This window comes from Stegastes partitus, unplaced genomic scaffold, assembly GCF_000690725.1.
Source record: "Stegastes partitus isolate 25-593 unplaced genomic scaffold, Stegastes_partitus-1.0.2 Scaffold482, whole genome shotgun sequence".
Classification (NCBI taxonomy): Eukaryota; Metazoa; Chordata; class Actinopteri; family Pomacentridae; genus Stegastes; species Stegastes partitus.
In genome coordinates, this window is record NW_007578213.1 from 360460 (window position 1) to 376402 (window position 15943).

Consider the following 15943-nt stretch of genomic DNA (forward strand, 5'->3'; position numbering starts at 1 on the left):
ACATTTCCACCATTGGAGAGAAATGCAGCCGGAGAATTCTGTCCTACGTTTTTTGAAGTGTTAAATTACCCTTTAAAGATACACTCAGTGACCATCCTGACCACCAGGTCAGTGCTTCTAAACATCAAGCCACTGTGAATGTTACGGGACACTGAGCATAGAAAAAAAAAGAGTTTGATTGGGAGTGTGAGAGGAGAGACTGATAAGGCTGGCCGCAGAGAAAGAGCCATTGTTACAAACAGCAGCTGATTGTGTCGCCTGACCTGGAGTATTAAATGCAGTGAACCTCAATGCACACTTCCAACCTCCCCTCACTTTGAAAATCACGTCTGTAGTATCAGCAGTTGTCTCATTGTGCACAAAACAATAAATGCAGGAAGGTTGATAAGGTAGATTGGCAGAAAGGTGCCTGTTTAGGTAGCTGTCTGGGTGGATCAGTTTGAGGCTGATGACTGTTCTCCACACATGTTCACTTTCAGCCAATACCTGCTGTCAACCTTGTTATACAAGCTGGCACAAAAACTGGCAAGACTTGGAGAAGATTTAGAGGATCCACCCTGGCATAAAATGTAGAGCATGACCTCTTTTTGTGAAAAGAGTTTCATTTGGAAACCAGTTTGTGAAGTGACTGGGTACAAAAAACAAACAAATCCAAATTTTGCATCTTATGCTGCCATCCACTGTTCTGTAAGCAAAGTAAATCACCTGTCATTTTTCATCCTCTGTGGTATATTACACTTCTCACAGAGCACACAATAAATCACATGGTTACTGTGCAGTCACAGTGTTTACCCTCTCTGAGGTGGTTGAACAAAAGCCGACAAGGTGTTTGCGCACACAATAAAAGAGAAGATGAGAGCAACTCGGAGATGTAATAAGTCTTTTGTACGCCCATGTTTGATTCTAGGCTTCTAGTGCTCTGCTGAATCAAACCACCGCATTGTGCTCATAATACCGCCAGCTCCTGTAGTGCGACAGCCAAACACACAGTCCGATCAGTCAGACGAAATTCATTCGTTCATTATTCTTCATGTCTTTGTCAGTGAAGCCACTTGTTGCTGCTGAGATCCGGGGTGTTTTCATTTAAAACTGGGCGTATGCAAAGCTCAAGGACTACATAATAAAAGTCTGCTGACTTCCTGAGTAGCATAGAGTTCAAACAAGTTGCATATTAACAGATTGCTTGTGGGCTGTTGCTAAGAGATGAGTTTGTAATAAGAATAAATGTGCACCACGTTAAGAAAACTTGAGCTTTAATCATTTTATTTAAAGTATTTTCAAGTATTTGTATGATTGATTCTCCAAGATCATCTTTTCAAAATGTTTATTTCACATTTTAAGTAATCCAGCAACAGATTCAAATACTGTGCCAACTTCTGAGGTAACTAAGCAGAGATCTTTAGTCACATGGAAGGATTCTGACGTCTTTTTCATTACCAAATATGGACAAAGCAAAACAAATGTGAGCATGGGGAACATCTGCGGTCCTAGATTACAAATGTCATATATTACTTGCAAACAGCTAATGAAGTGGTACTTGACTGACTTCATTTTAAATTAACATCTGATACAAAATTCAACTTTCTGTTTTACATGAACATCAAAGATTGATCATTTTGGAGAAAACGGCATAAAGAAATACATTAAACTTTAAAATGTGCTGGATTACACTGATTTTAAATCTGGAGCGTCACTTTAAAACCTTATCAGTCATCCTGATAAGCAGGGTTTACTACACTTTAAGGGCAAAGAGATGGATCAAAGTTTGTAAAACTCGACATCTATCACTTGTACAGCATGCCATTCATGCTTCTGTTCCCCACATAATGACTTTGTAGCTGGAGAAAGGTGATACGAGCACATCATTACACACAAACTAATCAAGGTGCCACAATGGTTCAAAAAAAACAAACTAACAAAAAAAACCCCCCAAAAACAGCAGAGGTAGTAAAAGAAACAGATCATAATTACACAAACCCAGACATCATACTTCATACCACTGTGCTCTTCCTCACCTCTGTCACTCCTCGTCAGTGAAGCATCTTAAGGTCAGCAATCAAACCGGCGGAGAGACATATTCCCAGTGAGTGAAATTGTGCTTTTCTCTGAGGAGTTTCTCAGCCGACATTTATCGTTTCAGCCGGGAACACCCTTCAGAATTACTTCATCCCACCTCTTTGCCCTCCACTTCCACTGAAAACAACCTCTCCCCCCTCTCTTGTTCTCTCTCTCTCACACACACAAAAACAGACACTCACACAAATGCACACCACCTCAGCTTGCCGTCAAAGCCACTACGCCACTATCTCCCCACCAGCCCAGGTACCCAAACTCTCCCTTTGTCCAAACAGGTGCGCATTTTGTGAAACAAGATATTATGTTTTAGAAACATTGGGGGGAAGTGTAACTTTAAAAACGACTGGTTAATAATTAACACACTCACATTTTATGGTCCCTGGACACTAAAGAACACATGTTGTCCCAGTCTTATCTGTTCAACTCACACTGTTTGCACATTAGTCAGAGAACTCTTTTGTTTTGCAAAATGGATGAAACGTTACTAGAGACTGTCAAAATTCAAAAGAAAAGTGGCTCAAAAGGCCAATTTAGTTGACTAAACTGAACAATTTTAGAAATGAAATTAGAAAAATATTTCATGCAATGTGAAAAAACAGGATAAAGTACAAGGAAATTCAAGTTCCATCAAGAATATTTGTGACAATGCACATTTTCCTCAAAAATATGCAGTCTATGATGAACAAATTGCATCATGGCCTTGAGATATTCCAGAAACAAGTCTCATAATCCAAGTCCTGTAACACGTTCCTTTGGGAATAATTTTTTTCAGGGTGCTATTGTGCCATTTCTCACTAGTGTGAGGTAAAAAAATTTACAGTATCAGGAAGTGCTTGTCCTGTCTTCTCAGTAAGCTAAGTTATACAACTTATTATGCAACCAAAGTAGGCTGTATGTATCTTCAACAGTCTGTGAGTCACAGTGACAGATGATATCACTACAGAAAGATGACTGCGGCCAGATAACCTATTATTGTGTTGATGAGTATAAAGAGGATCAGTGACATTTCTTGGTAAGATGTGATGAAAAGATGGTATTTTATTTTATTTTTTTTTAACAGGAAATTTGCTATTATGTTACCAAGAAATCCCCAAAAAGATTTCCTGATTCTATCTTTCTTCTGATTACTGTTTCCACTCACCTGATGAATGCAGGGGCACAAAGGAAAATTTTAAATTTGTACATCTGAAGGTTTTGATCCAGTGTTTAGAACTTGTGTGTTTCACACTGGGGCACATGTATTAAGTACTGAATATTCTTATAATAAAATTCAAGGGGAAACAGCTAGCCTGGCTCTATACCAAGACTCTGAGAAGTAAGTATGTCGAGAAAATGTCTGACAAGCCACAGGAAACCACTGCCTGCTGCCTTCTTTTGTAGCTCTCTGATATAAAGTGAATATGCATAGTCTCTGTGTTGCCTAACATAGGTAAAATTAGGTAAATAGAAATAAAACATGAATGAAAAAACTAATTTATGAGATAAAGTAGGTACAGTATTGACTTCATTATATGGCACCAGTGCAGGAAGTAACCATTCTACATTTATATTCTAAAGATTTTTCTGCATTTGTGAAATTGTGAAACGTCTTAAATCTATTTACTGGAACAACCTAACCACCACACCTAACCAGACACCCAACCTGGTATGTATTGTCATTGTATTGTTTTGTTAAAACTAGCAACCAGATCTTTGAATTAGAACAAATTTATTATTACATATACAGTACTGTTTCAGAGAGTGAAGATGAACATGCTCAAATCCTCTTTATTTGCCCCCTCGAAGATAAATTTGACCATTCTTAGCAAGACTCAGGGCTGGATTATGCTCAGGACAGATATGTTATGCTTTAGAAATCAGGTTGGAAATCAAATGTTAGAGTTGATGCCTTTCCAGGAAGACATTTATAATACTCCACTGTGTAGTTCACATGCAAGGTGCCAAAAATAGTTGTGCAGACAGACAAGTTCCAATCCAGCATACTTTCCCACCAGAGAACAGCTGGTCCATCGCAGCATGAAGTTGGGGTGAATGTCTGTCAGCGGCAACGCTAACATGGGTGTTGTTTAGCTGGTGTGAATGTTTACCACATTATTTGTCATAGTTTAATTCATTAGCATGCTAGCAATTGCTAGTTAGCACTAAACACAAGCCACAACTCACAGGAATGTCATTAGTTTTACAGCTCAGTTACCATCAAATTAAAAAAATCTGACAAGATGATGACACTAGAGGAAAAATCAGGGGATTAACAAAGTTATTAGCATGCATCCTCTCTGGACCAGGAATGTTGAGATAGGTAATAAATTCAAGGAAACACATGACCAGGGTTTGTGGTGGCTCTGTTATGCTGTGGGGGGCATTTTGGCTTCATGATTTGGGTCCACTTGTCCACTTAAAGGAGTGAGACATTTCAAATCAATACAAAGTTGTCCTGAGTGACCACATCGATCTCTGGATGAAACGTTTCTATCCTGATGGGAGTGGTCTTGTCTCTAAACCTGATCACCTACACGAGATTTTTAATAAACTGTTGTGATGGCACCTGATGGCAAAACATATCACTAAGACAGTTTATGTTGGTTTCTCCATTTAATTTGTCGCCAAAACGTATGTACATCCAGTCAGTAGTTGTTGAGATATTTCAGCTTCAACCAGAGTGGTGGACAAACTCTCAGTGTGACTTGACTGGCTTTCAGGAGACAGAATAGTAGAGACAAAGAATTTCTGTATGGTTAGTTAATAAGAAACCCACTCCTTTCATTCGAGATAAAGCCTTTTGATTTGACTCATCCTTTACATTGCGAAGAGAATTTTTTCTTCTAGTAAACACTACAATTCCGTTTTTCAAATAGACTTAAAAACAGTCAGATCTGTACCTGGAGTTTTAGCAAACAAGTCACTGCATTGTCAGATCCAAAACTGATAAATAAACTGAGTTAAGGAAGGGATAAAGTAATGCTACTAAACAAGGTGAACTTGAAGTCATTCAATGGTATTTTTGACCAATGAGCAACATGGAACACTCGAAGCACATAGTCATGTTTTTCACTTTAACTAATTTAAGTAGATTCTACTACACACTCAGTGTCAGTAAAAGGACAGCATACAACTCATTATGTGCCTGTGCACACATTGTGTGGCAAGTGTTTTGCGGTTAGACTCGTGATGTCAGAGAGTGAATCACTCACACAGGTTAAATAACAGGAAATGTTCCACCACTCACAACTGACATGATCTCGTGGATGTGGATGTTTTGCACAGTTTTTCTTAAATTGTGGTTAGTTTGTAGCGACTGATAATCGTTTCATGAGACTCATGTGTGCACTATGTGCACAGATGTATTATTTTCCTTTTTAAAATGGCTCAATACAAGAATGTGTCACCCCAGCTGCTGAGTTTGATAAAACCACCACATGTTCAGCCAGCAGTCATGAAAACATGCGAAATAAATAAACTTTTAAAATGAATCCTGAACTTTTCACTTTTCAGATGAACCTAAGTGTAGGTAGGTTCTTGATCTTGTAAGTGACTGTAGTACATCCCCAAATATATTCTTACATATAGTGGCTGTTTCTGGGTAATTCCACGTGTTCAATAATGCAGAATTGTGTGAGCTGGGGAAACCTAATAAAACCATCTGTCAAACACATGTAACAGCTAGATAGTATCGCCTTATGGACAAAGATTTCAATTTGAAGGAGTTTCTTAAATTAGTCTTTTTCCAATAACTCTAAAACCTTTGTCGTCAGTGTGTCTTCTACGAATTTTTGCTGGAAATTTGTCAGTCAGTATAGAAAGTACCAGTGTTTGCTTTATGACTCAAATGTTTTGATACTGTTTCTCATCCAGGTTCAAGTTGGGTCTTCAAATATTTACATCAATATTTCCAGCGATGGTAAAGAGGTGCGATAACACAGTCCTCCAGCAGGAGTCCTAGTGCACCACCTGAATCAGGTGTTCGTACCTGGATGCCTGTTAATAATTTCCTAGAGAGAAAAAAAGAGAGGCTGTGGAGCTTTGAAACCTGAAGGGGAAAGGGAGTATGTACTTTGTGAAAGTCACAGCACACAAGTTTCAAGCTGTAGTTTCAAGATGGTTGTTTAAAGGTTTAACGAGAGCAGAATGTTGTGCTTTTGTTGCTTGTGTCTGAGTTTCTGTCACATCACAAGGAGAGTCATACTTATTGCTTTTTCCATTCTCATGCAGTTTTTAAAGAATAGGTTACTACGCATGACTTTCCATGTGAGAACAACAGGCCGTCAGATCCACATTGTTTTAAGATTTGCCAGTGACGGGAGTGTTGGAAGACAGGTAGAGCAGAGAAAGAAGGTGGACCGGTTCAAAAGAATGACTGGTATGGGGACATGGACAGGCAGACGTAGGCAAAGAAAGAAGACGAGAGGGCACTCTGTTTTGGTTCTTCACTGTTCGAGACTAATCATTTAAAAAAATCCAATGCAAGTGAGTGACAGAGCTCAACACCAAACGGACAGGGAGTAGAGGAGAAGAAGGACAAGTGACAACAACGGTCATCCTGGCTAACCAGCTATGGGGAATGGTGGTAAGAACCGTTTGGCTGAGTTGCTTAATTTTAGTTTTATTTACAGTAACTGTGACGCGCACTTCGAACGGTTTGGGGAAGTGATTCACATTATATTTTCTTCCTCAAGTGCTTTACTTTTCCACCAAAGGTCTTCAAAATGTATTTTCTTGTTTGGATTCAGTGTCTTTTAATGTGTTGTTGGGTTTCAGTTTTACCACAGTGACTGAGCTGTAGTTTAACTACCAGCTGTGTCAGCTTTAAAACTTTTCACTCAGTGTTTCAAATGTGCACGCGCATTTGAAAAGATTGTGATTACTGCATGTATACAAAAGAGCTGTTGATTGAAAGGTGCTAAGAATGAATAAAATTCACACAGTTCAGGAATAAAGTGTTCCCCATCTGCTGCTTGTGCAGGGAGAAAAAAAAATCTCTCTGAAAGTCATATTTTTCTGTTTTAAACTCACCCCATATCCATCGTTTCAGCCTCTCTTCAAAGAGTAATGAATTCACGGTCAGCATCTTCCCTCGAGATTGATTTTCAATCTAATTTCATCAGAGGGAATATTCATTCATAACACATAGATATATATTGATCCAATTAGGCCCAGGCAACCACATTGACTATTTTAGTTGGTAATAATTTATGACAGAAATACAATACAATACCCTATGAATTTCAAATAGAATGTTGTTTTTCATTCAGCGGGCTTGTATTTTGTGCTTTAAATGCTTGTCAGATTATTGGAAAATATGTTTATGCCAATGATCTAATTACCTCTACATTGTGTATTTGCAGGGAGCAGAGTAAACTCGGCAGGAGTCGGGGTCGCTGTGGGCTTCGGCATCCTGGCGATCCTCTTCACCATCGGCATTGTGCAATTCTGCTGCAAGTACAAATGCAAAAAATGCAAAAACTGCTGCAAGAAAAAGAGTGAGTGTAACTTAAATGAGCGAGTTCACCTACATTGCTCTTGCCTCCAGTGGTATTGAGCCATGAAGCTGTTCAGATATCTGTCTGTTCTCCAATACAAAGGAGCTGAAGAGGATTTATGGGGCACACAGCTTGAAAAAATGCATTCAAGAAGCCCAGCAGCAACAACATGTTGACCTGGTTATTATAAAAAATCCACATACCTCTGTAAAAACTTTGATAATTTCACACAATATGAACTATTTTCAGCCTAAAGATAGTCATTATAACTGTTGACTCAGAAGTCTGAACTCAAATTCTGTTCAACTCCTTCACAGTAGAAGCACAAATCCCAGAGACAGATATCTAACATCTGCACACATAAAGCTAAAAATGCCTGCATGATTTCCTATTTTTATGTCGAACAACTTAAATTACTAGAAAACCGTCTGGTTTCATGGTTGATTGTGCACAACACGACCCAACCCGACAGCAGGACCACAATAAGATGAATCCTTCATGCTGTTGACACGTAGAAACACTTATTCATTAGTTCCCCTCTTGTTTTGCAGAGCCGTCATTGAAAGACAAGGTGCTAACGTAAGTATATTTTTCTGCACCGGCCTTCAAAATGCAGTTTTATACGTTTTATTTCCTCTTTTCCAATTGCTTCTTGGCTATGTGTAACCGTGGTTGATTTTTTTGTTCTACAGAAAGGTCGGCTTGAAGAAGTCCCCTCCTCCGTTCTCCATCAGCAGTACCGTAAAATAAAAACTTGGTGGCAGTTGGTTCTAGCAACCACCGTGATGGAAGGCACAACCATTGTCTGTCACTTTCCCACGCACCACGTACCTTGTTGTTCGCATGCACACTACTTGTTCCATTTTTCAGCTGCTATTTACATTGATATTTAAACCTGAGTACAGAGGTCAGGCTTTAGAACATTATTTTCAGATTACCTCTAATTTTTCTGTAAAGTCTTTGTAATCACGTTCCTGCCTTTTTGGTCAACTTTACTGTTTAGTCGTGTCATTTAAACAAAGTTCCTACTTTTTCTTAAAACATAAAGCCAGCTATTGCATGTCATTCTATATATGGAAGGATTGCATTTTTGTCACTTCAACGTAATGTGTAAAAATGATGGAAATACATGTAAATAAATATTTTCAGACAACTTTTCTTTGCTGGTTTTGCTGTGTGTCATGAGAAACTGTCGTCGTGTTGTGGCATCCTGTGATACACACACACACACGCCCTCACACCACAGAGAAACTCAAGAGACATTGCACTGCTGATGAGAAGAGCTTTTTGAGGTAAAGGCAGAATGTCAATAGTGCAGCTATAGCACACAGGCGGATCACTTTTCTTGTAAGCTGCAGGTGACTTCCCTTCTGATTCACATATCTACTACCTTTGTGATACTTTCTATGGTTGGTGGAACTTCAGTGTCTCATTGTTTTTCCCTTACTGAAACTAAAACATGTTTTTTTCTGAAATGAACTACCTACAGTGGGGTTAATGAAGGTCACCTTTTGTATTCTGTGAAAAATATTAAAAGCAAGAAGGCTTTTTTCACACCTGAGGTTATTGTTTTTGATCTTTCACAGTAGAGAAACATTAATTTCAGATGTACTCATGTTCTTAGAAACCTCTCTTTTTGTGTATTCCATTGTTACACAGAATTCAAAAGCAGCCTTTTATAAAAAAGCAAACTCAAACTAGTTAGTAAAAGATAAAAGCAACGTTTTCCTCTATCTATTGTAACATAAGACGTTTTTCTGTAAATGTTGCTCAGCTGTGAAACTCCACTGTGCAGAAACTTTTTCTTTGCACATTATCGGCTTTGTCAGATCACTTCTGCAGATTTATTTTCTGCAATGTACTACAGATGAATCAATTTTTTAGCCAAAATACCTGTGACTGTGCTGATTTACCCCAAATATGTCACTGACTGCACACATTAACATAAAGTCGTGCTACTGCTGCTCACTGATCATTGGATATGCATGAGTTACATTGCTGTGCTGCAGACTGAAATGAGCTGTGAAGCATGGTGATGATGCACGGTTGAAACATTTTGGATTTTTTTGTCTTCAAAATAGCCTGCAGATATTGCTACTAGTTTACAAGAATTTAGATGATTAAAAAAGACGAATAAGTGCAAATACAAGTCTGCAAAAAGAGTCTCTCAAAATGTTATAATGTCATAGGTAGCAGGGTTAGATCAACCTCCAAAGGGCAACCCAGAACAAAAGTTAACTCCAGACCTCTGCTGAACCCTCATTCATCCTACTTCCTGGACAATGTTGTCTTTAGGTGACTGATTTACAGAGCACTCGCCAGACCGCACAAGACATCTTATTTTGACCAGAGCTCCAGAAACCACCTGCCTTTTGCTGTGTGCCAGACATAGACTGTATAAAAGATGGACGTAGCAACCAGCCCTTGAAAAATGAAGCCAACCCAGAAGTGTCAAAAACCTACGTCCGCCAGCTGCTGGCTCCAAAAAGCCCTGGCTCCCATAGACTTGAATTGGAAAAGAAGTGATCACAGATCATGAAATACTGCATTCCTACAGCTCAGGATTTTTTTCTTATTAGTTTTCATAGCCAAATTCCAAGAACAGGTGGGCAATCTGAAAATAAATCAATATTGAATTTTTTAAAAATCGTCAAAATTTTGTGGGGCAAGGGGCGTGGCTGGCTTGATTGACAGTTGGCAGCGACGATTCAGACGAAGCGAGCAGAAGGCGGTAAATGTGGGCGGGCAGAGAGGGCCCGCCTCTCAATCCGTCTGACCAATCGCTGCTCCTATGGCTCCGCCCCCCTCCGCCGATTTTTGCATCACTGGCTCCAAAAATCCAAGATGTCAACCAGGAAGTAGCAAAACCCTGGCTTCATTTTCTCAGTGCAGAAACCAACGGGTGACGTCACGGTAGCTACGTCCATCTTTTATACAGTCTATGGTGCCAGACAGTATGTTTTAGTTTAATTGAGCAGAAATGTACTTAGGAGGTTCACAGGGATACCAACCTTTCAGTGTAAATATGAAGGGTTTAAAACAGGGCCTCTAGTTCTGTTAAAAAAACAACAACAAAAACATTTTATGAGAGGCTTAACATTTCACTTTATATTTTGCTTTAGAGGTACTAATTACCAAAAAAATGAATCAATCAGACCAGCACAACATGCCTTGTGAGCGTCACGGCAGCTCTAAGGCGTAACTATGTTATTTTGTTCCTCAGTTAAATTGGAATATCTTTAACACTAGCACTTAACATCAGTCACATTTTGACAACCCACTACTACAACCCTGGACAGGTGTGTCATCAGTAAGTGGATTGGAACAATATTACATTACATTGTTTGACAAAGTGGCATCAGCACCATGTTTTAATACTGAATATGGGACAATTCTTTACTTTCATCCTTTCATTCAATGTGATTGAAAGTGTTCATTGTAGCAATCTGAAGTGAATGGCTTTGTTAGATTTGAACAAGTAAAAAGTATGACATGAAAACTGAACATTTTCTCATCACGTGTCACGTTTTTTTTTGTCTCTACCGGCAGCAGGAAACACAGCAGTCATTCACAGTTATGCAGCCCTTACATGACACATAGCATGTGACGGCACAGGGCCAGCATAACCCCTCAACAAAGAAATGTAAATATAGCATGAGCAAAAAGAAAAACAACTTGTCATGAAGTCAAGGTTTCATTCTCAGACATGTGGGCAACTACCCCCAGGGCCCTGGACTTTGAAGGGCTCCAAAACCTCCAGGTACTCCAGGTAAATAATTATATATATATATATATAAAAACACAACCTATGTTGTACATATAGTGATTATCAGTGGATGTGCTGCAAAAAAAACTACCAAAAAAACCCAAAATGTAACGTGACACCTCGCAACTTGAAGGTCGGCTTTTTTTATGTTAATTTTTGTCTCACTTCCCTTCTACTTTATGCCTCACGCAAAGAAATAGGTCACAGAAATTTCCTATCAATGTCTCTGACATGTGAAATTTCACCCCCGTTGACAGTGTTTGTTCTATTTGTTATCAGTGAGACAGTGGACTTTTTAAAACTGAGTGGAAGGTGACAGCGGAAGTGTGTGTTTCCTAGTTTAGAAACCTCAAACCTATTGCCCTGGTTCCTGTACATAATTTACATATGGGAATCCCAAGTACAGCTATGTGCCATGTAATGTTTGTTTTCCCGTAGATATTGCTTTGCTATTTTGAGATTTCCTCGTGTTTTGCTTTTGTCATGGTTTCTGAAATCAGTATTGTGGCATTTGTTTCCTGGTTTAGTCTTTTTTTGTGCGTGCGAGTGTGTGTGTGTGTGTAAAGTCCAAGAAAACGTATGTAAAAGAGCAAAGTCACATAAATTCACCACAATACACAATAAATAAAAAACATTATTATTATTTTTTTTTATTACATCTAATAAATAGTTTTTACAGGCAAGTAGCAAAAAGACATGTCTGCTGTTTAGTCTGTTAAAAAATAAAGTTACTTTCTGTGTCAGAAAACAAGACCTCCAAAAAAAAAAAAAAGAGTCAGAAACCAAGGGCCCTGTACAATACTGAAAATAAGTCATGAAAGGTTTAATCATTTATATTGCCTTGTGTTTGCCATCACTTGTTGTGGAATGATGATATGATGAGATATGATCTGAAAATATTGCTGATAAATGAGAAATCGTAAGTAATTTTCATTTCCTAATGTTCAAAAGGGGAAAGAAAAAAAAAACTGAGCACAGGCTCTAAGAGTGGGTAGCTGATGTAAGGTTGTAAGTGATGATGGGGAGATATCGCAAAATGTCCAAATGCACGTAAGTGTTCAACTGTTTCTCTTCAGTGCTCCCCACACCAGTTTCACTTCCGGCACGCTACATATCAGCCAGTGGTAAATATACCCAGTGAAACAGGGTTAAGTGACGCCTTCATGCTACGTTCTCTGTCATCATGAGCCTCTAAGACTCAATCAACAGTCAACCAGCCAGCAGCTGTGAGGTCTAACCTCTATTTCCTTCCCATGTTCAACAACTGCCTGAGTCTTGCTCTGTTTTCTGCTCACATTTTCTCCCCTTTTTCTACAGATTTTCCGTACTAGAGCACTTCACCACATACTAGTACAATAAGTGTGTCATGGGGAGTGTATTGCTCAAACAGCACAACAAACTGTGTCAGTAAAAGGACTCTATAAATAGTGTTGCATTCCTCAATGAATCAGTCAATTTTCAGCTGTACATCACAAAGGGAGAGGGACACATTGTTCATATTGAAATCCTGTGCACAGTTGACCAGTGGCAGCGGTGAGAGAGATGTAAGCAGAGGAAAAGTCTCCTCAAGGTGGAGAAACTTTGTGTCCAAGTCATCTATCATGACAGTGTCCATTTGTGTTTTCTTAGCATAGCCTTGAAATGTAATCTCTCTGTTGTAAGAGTCCTGCAAGTTACATTCGCTGCCCAGCAGTCTGTTTTCGATGCACAAAGCTTTGTATTGTTTGACAACTTCAGTTCCATAATGGCCTTGATTATGACACCAAGTGCATTGACCTGCTCCTGAACAGATACATGACTGAGGCCCAGCTCTGTATCCTGTGACCACTTCGGCCAAAACTGAGTCTGGAAGTATCTGTTTAAATGTGTCCTCTTCATCACAGATGTGGATTTGCACAGCCAAGGAGCTCTGGCTGCGATAATTACCCACAGAAACAGACTCCTTTAGAGACCCGCTGTCCCGTCCATCCAGGTTCACAAAGGAAGAATCGAGCCGGCAGCCCATTCCCATCCCGCTGTCCTCCCTTTTCTGAACTGAATCAGTATCAGTCGTGTCATCCTGCAGGGGGTAATCTGTCTGACTGCTGGTGGAGCTCTCTGGTCCTCCCATGCTTCCACAGCCACTGTCCTCTTGTCTCATCGGAGAGTTTCCTCCATTGTTTGTAGCAGAATTAGCCTCCACGCCTACTCCGCTGTCCATGCTGGTCCTTCTTTCTTCCTCCTCGTTGTCCTCCATTACTGTAACATCCTCCTCTGGGGTCTTGACAAAGTTTTTCAGCTCTGTTCTATAACTGGAAAGGAACCATCCTTTGTCTGTAACGACTTCCATAGTTCCTTCTCCAACTGAGAGTGGATGCCAGCCGCTCAGAGGGGATTTCTAGGGTGACACAAGAGAAGACAAACAAACACAATTAGTGACTTACTAACCATTTCTGCCAGGATGATATCAACAAAGTGATGTAACCAGTCACTTCTGTGACCTCCTTTTTGCTTTGTATTCGATTTTTGACATTTTCTGGCTCTGTTTTGCCAGTTGTTCACAACACAAATCTGCTGAACTGCGGCTCTTGCAAATTTTTTGAAATTTGATATACTTACCAATGCAACTGGTGTTTTCTCTGGACGTCTCAGATAACACAGGAGGATAGCTGCCATAATAGCAATGACAGCCAACACACCCAGAACAGACAGGGACGACACAGCGGTTATGAACCATTCTGGAGAGAGCACAAACACAAACTAATTTATTAGTTATGAGGAGAAAAACAAATCCCCAAAGTTATACAGCTGAACTTGTGTTATATTCCAACAAATCTTAGTTCAAAGCTCATTCCTATTTGTTAAATATGAAGCTACAACCAGCAGCTGGAAAACTTTTCTGGGTTAGCACCAAGATTAGGAAGAAAAAAGTAGTATTGACATTCTATGTTATGTATCTCATCTCATAATTAACTGAACTAAATGTCTCTGACTGTTGCTCAGTGCTGCTGTGCATCATTGTTGTTATGATCTCTTTACCTTGCTCTGGTAGAAGCAGACACTCGCTCTGAGACACGGTGCTGGCAAAGTTAGCTCCATTGCTCTCCACCTTGATGCTGACACAGTATTCTCTCCCCCAGTGGAGAGAAGAGAAAACTTTTGTTCTCTGATCTATCTCAGTGTCATCTTTGAGGTATGCTGTGGTAGTCTGGAGGGTAAAAACAATAAAATGGTGGTTAACTCCATGCATCTGAGGCTTGTTCTTTTTTTTTTTTTCTTCCAAAAGAGTCATGCAGTAAGCCCCAATCTGTTTTTTTTTTTAAGATGTAGTCTTACCCTATTATGTTTCCCTTTTTCCTCCAGGTAGATGGTGTAGATCACCCCATATGGAAAGAGTTTTTTCAGAATGGGTTTTTGGTGAACGTAAACTGTTAGAGTGCTGGAAGTCGCCCACAAAGTAAAGGAGGGAGGCAGCAATTCACCTATAAAGATAAATAGAAAAGAAAACAAATAGCTTTATATTTACTTACCAAGGTAATCTTTTACCATGTTATGCTCATATATCAAGCTCACAGTTCCGCTTACTTTGATTTGGGGTAACTTTCTTGGCTGTCCAAGCAGACGCGTCATCTCCTGCAACCACTTGAACTCTGGCCTTGTAGCCAGTGCGATAATCATGAATAAGACTTGTCAGGTCACAGAAGGTCCTTGTTATCCCCGTGCAGGTTTTTACCGGCGTCCATTCACCATTGTATCTGAGAACAGAATACACACTGGTCACCAAACGAAATGAATGGAGTCACTGGATAACACAAGATAAAATAAAATCTTGCATTTTAGTGTTTGAACATGAATAAAATCAGTGGCCCAGAAATAAGAGCGAAGAGGAAAACCAGTGTGTGGATAGGAAAAAAAATAGAGACTGTCAGGAAATTAGCAAGTTGGTAAAATGGACGTCGTAATTCTGGAGTTAAAGTGTTATTTCTAATATTTGGAAATTAAACTTACTTTCCCATTTGTACATTATACTTGGAGTTTGAAGAGATGTTCCCAGGACGGTTCCAATGTATTATTACCTCCCCATCCAAAATATTCACCGTCAGCTTGTCAGGTTGAGGAAGGTCCATTCCTATCACTGGATAAAATAGAGGAGCTGTGTTAGTGTACATCCACTATTACATTCAGTATCTTCAAATATAAAACACAATGTTGTATGCTAAAGTATAAGAGGAGACATTTGAGCGGTTTTGAATTCAAATTGAATGGTTAACATTATGCTAAACATATGCTGAAAAGTTATCTTTAGATATTTTGCAAAGAAAAGGAAGTCTGGGTGACGAAAATCTTGCAAAGCGTTTCTGGGATCTCTATGACACAAAGGGGTTTTTTTGTGGAGGGAACAACACTTTACCCATTTCCACTGTGACTGTGGGATTCATTTATGAAAGTGGAACAGAACAAATGACAATAAATGCTCTATAAAATTCTCACTTCTTTCTTCCTCATGATGTGGCTACAATAGGTCCGAAAAAATGGTTTTATCATAAACGATAGCTACTGTCCAGTATTACTTTAACACCTGTAGTATTTCACAGAATTGACAATGAACAGTTTCATTATGACAGACAGAAAATACTGTTAGGAT

The 15943-nt window shown here is 39.3% G+C and overlaps 1 protein-coding gene across 1 annotated transcript; it reads right to left on the reverse strand.

The window, feature by feature from the left end:
* Nucleotides 1–11944: 11944 nt before the first annotated feature.
* Nucleotides 11945–15467, reverse strand: il10ra (interleukin 10 receptor, alpha). Its single transcript, XM_008287014.1, has 6 exons — nucleotides 15307–15467; nucleotides 14884–15053; nucleotides 14635–14780; nucleotides 14338–14506; nucleotides 13918–14036; nucleotides 11945–13696 (listed from the first exon to the last, which is right to left on the reverse strand). Exons 1-6 carry the CDS (start codon nucleotides 15465–15467, stop codon nucleotides 12767–12769), a joined length of 1695 nt encoding a protein of 564 aa, XP_008285236.1. The 3' UTR covers nucleotides 11945–12766.
* Nucleotides 15468–15943: the final 476 nt, after the last annotated feature.